At 38.1% G+C, this 11,390-nt stretch overlaps 1 protein-coding gene across 1 annotated transcript in view; it reads left to right on the top strand.

Annotated features, from left to right (window-relative positions):
* LOC135104658 (glutamate receptor ionotropic, kainate 4-like) overlaps positions 1-11,114 on the top strand; it is a 15,401-nt gene extending 4,287 nt beyond the window's left edge. The window contains exons 3-11 of the mRNA XM_064012192.1: positions 1-81; positions 630-761; positions 1,889-2,054; positions 2,322-2,563; positions 6,462-6,646; positions 6,979-7,218; positions 7,382-7,560; positions 10,352-10,514; positions 10,688-11,114. The exon at positions 1-81 is cut by the window's left edge and continues 68 nt beyond it. Coding sequence (XP_063868262.1) covers positions 1-81; positions 630-761; positions 1,889-2,054; positions 2,322-2,563; positions 6,462-6,646; positions 6,979-7,218; positions 7,382-7,560; positions 10,352-10,514; positions 10,688-10,813 — 1,514 coding nt within the window. The 3' untranslated portion in view covers positions 10,814-11,114. The remainder of the gene's footprint in view (positions 82-629; positions 762-1,888; positions 2,055-2,321; positions 2,564-6,461; positions 6,647-6,978; positions 7,219-7,381; positions 7,561-10,351; positions 10,515-10,687) is intronic.
* Positions 11,115-11,390: the final 276 nt, after the last annotated feature.

The following is an 11,390-nucleotide window of genomic DNA, read 5'->3' as shown; positions in this document are numbered from 1 at the left end:
AAGCAAATAGTCTTCTTGACAACTCTGCCCTCCGCAACACGCGCCTCGCCCTCTACATAGCTCCTTACGCCAGCTCGCAGGGTGATGTAGTCTTTAACTTTATGCTGCAGTACAGTGAGTAAATGATAGTGAGAAACAGCGACTTAATGACCCGCTAAAGTGTACGATAGCTAGTTGTAGTCATTTCACCTTAATTTCCTTATACTACAAATTAAGCGCACTCTTTTGATAAAGTTAGATAAGCAAATACAAAGAAATTTATTCAGAGACAGTGGGAGATGACTGGAATGGACTTGGTAACGACATTGTTAGTGCTGAGTCATTAAGAAGCTTTAAAAGATTAGATAACTTAATGGATAGGGATGACAAGTAGATATGGGTAGATACATTTTACACTAGAATTCCCATGTGCAGCCCTGGTACCTTCTTGCAGCTTCCTAAATGTTCTTATGTTATGTCTTTATATCAGTCGCCCACAATTTTCTCATACATATATATAAGAATTCTGTACATCTAAAAACTTTATCGATGCTATGTGCTTGGCTTACAGAGATCCTCTTAAATTCGTATACGTATTTACGGGTATCCATATTTGTATTTATGCAATAAGTATATGTGTAATCCTGTAGGCAGGCGAGGCACAGTACAGATCTACCGCAGGTGTCTTTATTGTCATGGTGGGAATGCAGGCGTACAGCGACTCTACCGCTGGGACCTGGATGGTGGCGTGCCACAGGACCTTAGGCTGTTCATGAGCAATGGTTAGTACTGTCTCACCTTACATGGCATCTTGGTGTTGATTAGTAAGAGAGTCAACGATAAGTTTTGAATAATCACTGCCTCATTGCTCCCTCTTCTGAGTCTTCTCTAGAGGCGGCGGGTGAACATGAGACTGACACATTGGTACACATCAATGGGTGGCAGCGTCCGGACGTTTGGGACAAAAGCTCAATTAATTTTTTCTTCTTTGTGTTTCCTCATTTCATGAATCACATCACTCGATTCCTCTTTCACCTTCCATCACCTGTAGAGGAAGTTTCACCAAACAGTGGTAATTTATTTTTTAAACAATCACCATAAAATACAAAAGTACATGCTATGAATGTCATATAATATATCTTTGCAAACGAACATTGATCACCAAAAGGTGTCTGGGAAAAGTGCAGCATTGAATCAAGCCTTACGCTTATATTGTATTATGTGAAACACAGTATATATTAATAAATATACTAATAATCATGTAAATCTCAATCTTGACATGAATATGACGGACAAAAAATATTTCTCTTTGAGACAGAATAATAATATTAACGCTCTTGTTCATTTTCTCATGGGACGCTTTATTGTGTTTCCGAAGTAATTCATCTTACAGTCTGGATGTGGCCTATTCTGACCGAAATTTATACTAAAGATAAAATCTTCAAAGGTCGACGGTCTTCTCCACCTAATGCACTGCATGTACTCCAGGGAACATCACTGTTTCAGCGACCGACGAAATTAATTTTAAACTCTTAATGTGGCTCATAAAAAAAATGAAATAAAATAAAAAAAAAGTTGTGGCTCATAAAAGCATGTTCAACTTGATGTGTGTGTGTGTGTGTGTGTGTGTGTGTGTGTGTGTGTGTGTGTGTGTGTGTGTATATATATATATATATATATATATATATATATATATATATATATATATATATATATATATATATATATATATATATATATATATATATATATATATATATATATATATATATATATATATATATATATATATATATATATATATATATATATATATATATATATATATATATATATATATATATATATATATATATATATATATATATATATATATATATATATATATATATATATATATATATATCAGAATATAAGGAGAACTTCAACGGCCATCAATTCCGAGTCGTGACGATGACATACTTCCCGTACATCAACTACGTGCGTGTGAGCGATGCTCCAGGCACTGTGGTGAGCCTCACGGACTCCCTCAACACGCGCATGATGGAAGCGCTCGCGCGTCACCTCAACTTCAGGTGAGCTTTAGAATTTTTATCGGTGCTGATGTGTAGTAAATGTACAATTAAAATAAAGGAAGCTGACATTACAAGTAAAATTTTACTTTGAGCAGAACAGAGAGATTAGGGAGCATCATAGTATAGTGTGTCTGAGTTCATCATATCTTACGCCGCAGTTCACATTAACGTTTACATTTCTTTTAAAGTTGATTGTTCTATACACAAAACTGAGACATAACATTGTCTTACGGAGGTGCTTAGTCATAACAAATCTCTCTTCAACAGCTATGAAGTGCGTGAACCAGAGGACGGCCTGTGGGGCCTCGAGACCACTGGAGGCAACTGGACGGGTACCGTAGGAACTCTCCAGCATGAAAAAGCAGATTTCTCCATGGACCTGACGATCACACTTCAGAGAAAGGCAGTGGTGGACTTCTGTCGGGCTTACATCGGTGAAGACATGTCCATACTGTCCCTGAAGCCAACGCCTCTGCCTGAATACTTAGCTTTATTCAGACCATTTGAAGGTGAGTTGATCTTAATGTGAGATTTTTTATAGGTAATGGAAGTTGGCCGAGGAAACAAACATACACACACACACAAAAAAAAAAAAAAATAAATAAATAAATAAAAATAAATAAATAAAATAAAAATAAATAAATAAAATGAAAAATATAAATAAATAAATCCAAAGCAGGATGCTGCGTTTATGGGCGCAATGACTTAACCTGCTCTCGTGCCCACGCTCTTGAATCTTCCGAGTTTTCCACCATCTGGCTACGACTACAGAGACACTCTCATACTAAATTTATCTGTGCTGTATACCTCTCACCTAACTCCTCTGACTATAAGAAATTCTTTGACTACTTAACTTCCAAAGTGGAGCACATTCTGACCCTCTTCCCTTTTGCAGAGATCTCCATTCTTGGAGACTTCAATGTTCACCACCAGCTTTGGCTTTCCTCTCCCTTCACTGACCATCCTGGTGAACTAGCCTAGAACTTTGCTATTCTCCATGGCCTAGAGCAATTCGTGCAACACCTTACTCGTATTCCTGACCGTCTTGGAGATACGCCCAACATTCTTGACCTTTTCCTGACCTCTAATCCTTCTGCTTATGCTGTCACCCTTTCTTCTCCGTTGGGCTCCTCCGATCACAATCTCATATCTTTATTTTGTCCTATCGCTCCAATACCTTCTCAGGATCTCCCTAAACGAAGGTGCCTCTGGCGTTTTGCCTCTGCTAGTTGGGGGGACCTGAGGAGGTATTTTGCTGATTTTCCTTGGAATGACTACTGCTTCCGTGTCAGAGACCCGTCTTTGTGTGCTGAGCGCATAACAGAGGTGATACTGTCTGGCATGGAGGCGTACATTCCTTACTCTTTTTCTCGTCCTAAACCTTCTAAAATTTGGTTTAACACAGCTTGTTCTCGTGCTATACATGATGGAGAGGTGGCCCACAAAAGGTACTTAAGCCTTCCATCATCAGAATCTTATGCACTTTATATTTCTGTCCGGAACCATGCCATGTCTGTTTTCCAATTAGCCAAAAACTCCTTCATTAACCGAAAATGTCGAATCCTTTCAAGATCTAACTCCCCTCGTGACTTCTGGCATCTAACCAAAAATATCTCCAATAACTTTGTTTCTTCTTTCCCTCCTCTATTTCAACCAGATGGCACCACTGCTATCACATCTATTTCTAAAGCTGAACTCTTCGCTCAAACCTTTGCTAAAAACTTTAACTTGGACGATTTTGGGTTTGTTCCTCCCTCTCCTCCACCCTCTGACTACTTCATGCCACCTATTAAATTTCTTCGCAATGATGTTTTCCATGCCCTTGCTGGCCTAAACCCTCGGAAGGCTTATGGACCTGATGGGGTCCCTCCTATTGTTCTCCGAAACTGTGCCTCCGTGCTTGCACCTTGCCTAGTCAAACTCTTTCAGCTCTGTCTGTCAACATCTACCTTTCCTTCTTGCTGGAAGTTTGCCTTATTCAACCTGTTCCTAAAAACGGTGACCGTTCTAATCCCTCAAACTACCGTCCTATTGCTTTAATTTCCTGCCGATCTAAAGTTTTTGAATCTATCCTCAACAGGAAGATTCTTAAACATCTATCACTTCACAACCTTCTATCTGATCGCCAGTATAGGTTCCGTCAAGGCCGCTGTAGTGGTGATCTTCTGGCTTTCCTTACAGAGTCTTGGTCATCCTCTTTTAGAGATTTTGGTGAAACTTTTGCTGTTGCCTTGGACATATCAAAAGCTTTTCATAGAGTCTGGCACAAAGCTTTGATTTCCAAACTACCCTCCTATGGCTTCTATCCTTCTCTCTGTAACTTCATCTCAAGTTTCCTTTCTGACTGTTCTGTTGCTGCTGTGGTAGACGGTCACTGTTCTTCTCCTCACTCTTCTCTCCATGATACCACCCTGCACTTTCCCACGTCTTTTCATAGACGTCCATCTATCCATCTATCAACTCGACAGAACCTTCCAGACAACTATCCCCTCTTCTTGAATGACACTCAACTGTCCCCCTCTTCTACACTGAACATCCTCCGTCTGTCCTTTACTAACTACTACTACTTATACTTGTCTACTTTACTACTGTCTTATAATCTGAACTGGAAACTTCACATCTCATCTCTAGCTAAAACACCTTCTATGAAGTTAGGTGTTCTGAGACGTCTCCGCCAGTTTTTCTCACCCCTCCCCCCAGTTTTTCTCACCCCCCAGCTGCTAACTCTGTACAAGGGCCTTATCCGTCCATGTATGGAGTATGCTTCACATGTCTGCAGGGGTTCCACTCATACTGCTCTTCTAGACAGGGTGGAATCAAAAGCTTTTCGTCTCATCAACTCTTCTCCTCTAACTGACTGTCTTCAGCCTCTCTCTCACCGCCGCAATGTTGCATATCTAGCTGTCTTCTACCGCTATTTTCATGCTAACTGCACTTCTGAACTTGCTAACTGCATGCCTCCCTTCCTCCCGCGGCCTCGCTGCACAAGACTTTCTTCTTTCTCTCACCCCTATTCTGTCCACCTCTCTAATGCAAGAGTTAACCAGTATTCTCAATCATTCATCCTTTTCTCTGGTAAACTCTGGAACTCCCTGCCTGCTTCTGTATTTCCACCTTCCTATGACTTGAATTCCTTCAAGAGGGAGGTTTCAAGACACTTATTCATCAATTTTTGACCACTGCTTTGACCCTTTTATGGGACTGGCATTTCAGTGGGCATATTTTTTTATTGGATTTTTGTTGCCCTTGGCCAGTGTCCTTCCTACATAAAAAAAGAATAAATAAATGAAAATAAATAAAATAAAAAAATAATAAAAAATAAATAAATAAATATACGCTCGCTTTTTTATCGCTCCTAAAAAGTAAAAATAACGTTTCCTAAATCGAAGCCAATTTAATTTTCGGAATGTGCAAGGGTATGCGACCATGACCAAGATTCAGTGAAGGGAGCCACGAGATCGCCAATAAAGTGTTTCCATGGTGCCTGAAATGTAAAGAAGCCATTTCGGAAACATATATATATATATATATATATATATATATATATATATATATATATATATATATATATATATATATATATATATATATATATATATATATATATATATATATATATATTTTAACCCACAATTGAACATACAAACAGTTTACTATGATGTCGTGAATCAAAGGTTATGAATATGAATAAGGAATAAAATCATTAACGCGTCCTTTCATAAGATTATAAAGACAACATCACACAGCAAAAACTGGATACAACCTGTGGGCTTTTAGGAAGCTTGGCAGAGTATCATTGAATTGATTTTCAACAACTTTGTGTGTGCACGTTTTCATCACCGATTTTTTATCCTGCATATGTTTCGTAGGGAATAACATTATATCTGCAACACATCATTACTTAAGACTTGGAATATTTCCAAAGCAGATTCGATTTTTTTTTATCTTTCTATTAGATTGCGCGCCCGCGCGAGTTTATATATATATATATATATATATATATATATATATATATATATATATATATATATATATATATATATATATATATATATATATATATATATATATATATATATATATATATATATATATATATATATATATATATATATATATATATATATATATATATATATATATATATATATATATATATATATATATATATATATATATATATATATATATATGCGTGCGTGCGTGTGTGTGTGTGTGTGTGTGTGTGTGTGTGTGTCTTAGTGTGTGCCATCATAGGTATATGCGCGCGCGCGCGCGCGCGTGCGTGCGTGCGTGCGTGCTTACGTGTGTGTGTGTGTGTGTGTGTGTGTGTGTGTGTGTGTGTGTGTGTGTGTGTGTGTGTGTGTGTGCCATCATAGGTATATTTTGCAATGCTTTTCTCTTCAGGGACATTGTGGGTTGCCGTGGTGGTGGGCACCTTCGTGTGGGGTGTGGCGTTGTGGGTGCTGCTGATGATAAAACATGACGTCACGGAAAGGCACCGCCTGAGTCTTGCTTCATCACTCTTCTACGGGTGGGGTCTGCTGCTGGAAGACCATCCCTACGACCCTCCTGTCACCATCGCAGGCCAGGTGGAGGACAAACAAAAGCTTTCTCTAAACACTGAAGAGAGAGAGAAAAAAAAAAAAAAAAAAAAAAATATATATATATATATATATATATATATATATATATATATATATATATATATATATATATATATATATATATATATATATATATATATATATATATATATATATATATATATATATATATATATATATATATATGAGAGAGAGAGAGAGAGAGAGAGAGAGAGAGAGAGAGAGAGAGAGAGAGAGAGAGAGAGAGACCCCCTCTCCCACACACACACACACACACACACACGAGTATATTGTATAATGTACAATTTCTGTTTCAGATATTGGTAGGTGTGTGGCTCATAGCCTGCCTCATACTGAGGGCGTCCTACACGTGTTCTTTCATATCGCATCTTGTCGTTCAAGGAAAATCTGCTTCCATAAATGACTTGGAAACGTTGGTTGGCCTTCGAAAAAGCGTTGGTTGGCAATGGGGAACAGAGATTTTTGATGGCGCATTTAACACCTTCTTGACCATCAGTAACAACTCAGACTACCACACTGTCAAGGCTCACATGCAGGTTCGAAGAACACCACTTCATTGTAGAGTTTATTGCTTTTAAATAATTTACACCAGTCTTGAGGTGAAATGACATTCCTCCCCCTTCCTTTCTATGAAATATGAAAAAAAAAAAACAGAAGGATGTCATGTATTCGTGACAAATTTGTGTTCTCTTCCTCCAGACAATGGCGACAGATGTCGGTATTAAAAGGGTATTAGATGGCGGCTTTTCTTATATGCGTAATTATTACGCCACAAAGATATTGATAGAAACCTTCCTCACGAAAGAGAAAGGCGATAACCCATTTCATATTGGGACCACCAAGTACCCTATGTTTGCTGGAAACTCTTGGGCATTCAGGTACGCAGTGATAATATGCATATAGAAAGTGTATTCTTTTTATCATTTACTATAAAAAAATGTTATGTATATTGGCAAATGTAGACGATAAGGTAGAGAAAGAAATCATAAACATCTGCCAGCAAAATGGAACCTGCAAGAGGCTGGACGACATATTTGTGGCAGTCTCTGTATAAAGCATACACCTTACAACACCCTGTTATCTTTATCCACAAAGTTATCAAATCTTTCAAAGCTTTATATTCTCTCTGATTACTATGCATCCTTCTCTATTTGAGAAGCAGTACCTTATTTAACTTTTTTAAAATTTCATTTGATCAAGCTTGAAACCGTTTTTTTTTTTTTTTTCTTGGCCTAACTACTTACCGTATTGTTTACATCTTTCTTATATACCCTGCATCTTTTATATATCTTTATCAGATCTCTCAGTGTATGTCTCTCCAGCTAATATGAATTTAAGTGTTTTAATATCCTTTCGTGAGGAACATTAAACATCCCTTACGTATTCTAAGTTGTCCATTGTATTGACTTTAACAGACCTACTTCCCTCTTGCAGCATAGGGACCAGAACTGCATATCGTAGTCCAGGTGACATCTGACCATCATTGTCTCATAATTTCATCGCCCCTGAGGAGGAATCCCAATTTCTGACCCTTATACATTATTTTCTGTGACAGAAATCTAAATTACCAGGAATTTATATTTTCACCCTCTAATCTTAACACAGCCTTGTCTTTTATTATGCACCTATTGTGTGGATTTCCTCTACCTACTTTGTACTTTGTTTTTGTTAATACTAAATTGCATTTGCTATCTATCGGTTTATTCGTCTATTTTACCAAAATTTGTCTGCAAGTCGGTTGCAACAGAATCCGACCTAATTAACTCTTCTTCATGTCGTCTGTAAATTTACTAATGTTGCTACTAACTCCATTCGTTATCTACAGTAGATCATGAATGTAATTAAACGATGGCGGTCCTAAAACAAATTATTCTAGTTCCTCCGCCAGTTACTTGTCCCACTTAGACTGTAACACCCTGTCGCTTGTCGCATAACCATGACCTGACCCATCTTAGAATTTTCCCGTCCATTCTCTGGTTTTTAGCCATGTTCATGAGCTTTCCGTAGCGCACTTCATCAGACGCCTTTCCCAAATACAAGTGTATGATGCCATAATAACTTCCCTTACCTGCTGCCTCCTCGACTTCCCTATGAATATTCAGCAAGGGTGTGAGTCATGACGTGCTCTTGTGAACCATAACATGGAATCTCTAACAAACTATGGTTATCAAAATTATTCCCAAGTTACTCGCAATAAGTAGTAGTAGAAGTAGTTGTATTATTATTATTATTATTATTATCATTATTATTATTACTATTATTATTATTATTATTATTATTATTATTAGTAGTAGTAGTAGTAGTAGTAGTAGGAGGAGGAGGAGGAGGAGGAGGAGGAGGAGGAGGAGGAGGAGGAGTAGTAGTAGTAGTAGTAGTAGTAGTAGTAGTAGTAGTAGTAGTAGTAGTAGTAGTAGTAGTAGTAGTAGTAGTAGTAGTAGTAGTTGTTGTTGTTGTTGTTGTTGTTGTTGTTGTCTTTGTTGTTGCCTTAATTGTTGTTGTTGTTGTTGTTATTGCTGTAATTGTTGTTGTTATTGTTGTTGTAATTGTTGTTGTTGTTGTTGTTGCTTTTGTTGCTGTTGTTGTTGTTGTTGTCGTTGTTGCTGTAATTGTTGTTGTTGTTGCTGTTGTTGTTGCTGTTGTTGCTGTTGTTGTTGTTGCTCGTTATTCATGTTCTTATTATTGTTATTGTTGTTCTTGTTCAAGTTGTTTTTTTCTTGTGTGTAGTAGCAGCAGCAATATTAACTATACCGTAAATTATCATAATTTCATTAATTTATCATTGAATTATTATTATTGTTTACCATCATCTATTTATTTATTTATTTCCTGGGGTGTTCTAATCTTGTTACCGCACATCTCTACAACCCTCCGCTCCGCCTGGCCCTTGGAGGGTACAACGATGATTTGGCCAGGAGCACCTTTTGGTGTCCATCGCATATAAAAATTGCGATTTCAGTCTCGGAAACAACTAAAATAAAGTAACTTTTGACGGCGCATCTTCCTTATCTTATGACATTTTTTTCGTCAGACCCACCGTTTTGCCGTATTTTGCATATTTCGACTTAACCGCAGGTGAGCAAAGGTTTCTGCCTTGCAACTCACGCAACAATCGCCTCATCACTACAGCTCGAGCTCGAGCTGAGTCTGATTGTTGACACCATCAGACTCAGCAGTGGCTGTAGAATAAAGATGTATTGTAAAAACTTGACGAAACAAAAAAAGAAAATGGTATTACGACGAGTTGAACTGCGAAGATGTTAAAAAAATGTTTATAACATGTTTTACTTATGCTCGCTATTTTCAGCAGTTAATCATTGAGTGCTGAAACATATTATTGCATTAAGTAGTAAAAACTCTCGTGATTAGAATGCAGATAAAACTAAACATATTGAAAACACAGAATCATTTATAGCAACATGTCACTCACCCTAACCATCACGGCAGCGCGACACTTGGCGTGGCGTGTGCAGGCGGGCTCCATATGACTAGGTCTGCGACATGTCAAAAAATTAGAGCCGCCCAGCCGCTGGGGAAAAGCTCCTTTAAGTTGTTCCGCAGCTTAAAGCACCTATTACCTGGTTTATTTATTTGTCTTCCCTCTCTCTCTCTCTCTCTCTCTCTCTCTCTCTCTCTCTCTCTCTCTCTCTCTCTCTCTCTCTCTTTCTCCAGAAGAGGGACGCCCTTCATAAGTCGCTTTGACACGGCCCTGCAGCAGCTTCTGGACAACGGGCTGATAATACACTGGATGGAAGACGTCATCAGTGAGCACATACGACAGAAACGCCAGGAAGTGGAGGATACTTCGGCGAGAACATCACCGACACGTGTTGTGGTGAAGTGCATTGTGGCATCAGTCAATATATCTGCCAACATATTGCCTTTCTTTTCCTTTTAGGCAGTTAAATAAAACAGATAGATAGGTAAATAGACGAATAGGCAGATAGATAAATTGATTGATTGATGGATAGACAGACAGATAGATAGATTTTTAAAATTTTGTTGCAGAGCGATGGAAGGCAGGTAATTCTTGGGCTACTTCAGCTGCAGGCGACTTTCTACACGTTGGCTATTGGGTTTGCAGCGGCGAGTGTGTTCTTCCTCGCTGAACACGTGGTCTATAGTAAATTCTGAGCGATTACTGAATAACGTGCTGTTCTCACTAATTGAACCACTATATACTCTCTCTCTCTCTCTCTCTCTCTCTCTCTCTCTCTCTCTCTCTCTCTCTCTCTCTCTCTCTCTCTCTCTCTCTCTCTCTACGCTTTACTGTGAAATTCTGTACACAGCAGAAATGAACTAGAAAGAAAACATGTCCGTCTATCAGATGTATCCTATCTGAATTTGTATCAAAGTTTATTCTCTGTTGAACATGTGTTCTGATGCTATCTGATATCATTCTTGGGGAGCTTGAATGACAGAACCAACTGATACGAAATTATACTCTGAAGACAATAAAAAGAATAAAAATCTATAAGAAAGCTTCCTTACTTTTATTTTTATGAAAAGTGTGTGGCCTCTGTGACCCCTTAATTTATTCATCTCTTTTAGACCCGTATTCAGAAACGCTCTGCTCTCTCACTACAACTATGTGTGGCGGCAATCCATAACTAAACTATTTGTAAATGGTAGACAAACAACACCACTTCCCCCTGAGGGTGTCCCGGCTATCAGCTGCTGAAATGAACCACGCCGTCTTATCGTGATAGGA

The sequence above is a fragment of the Scylla paramamosain genome, chromosome 11, assembly GCF_035594125.1.
Source record: "Scylla paramamosain isolate STU-SP2022 chromosome 11, ASM3559412v1, whole genome shotgun sequence".
Taxonomy (NCBI): Eukaryota; Metazoa; Arthropoda; class Malacostraca; order Decapoda; family Portunidae; genus Scylla; species Scylla paramamosain.
The sequence above is the reverse complement of the archived record's forward strand: the minus strand, read 5'-3'. Positions and strand labels throughout refer to the sequence as shown.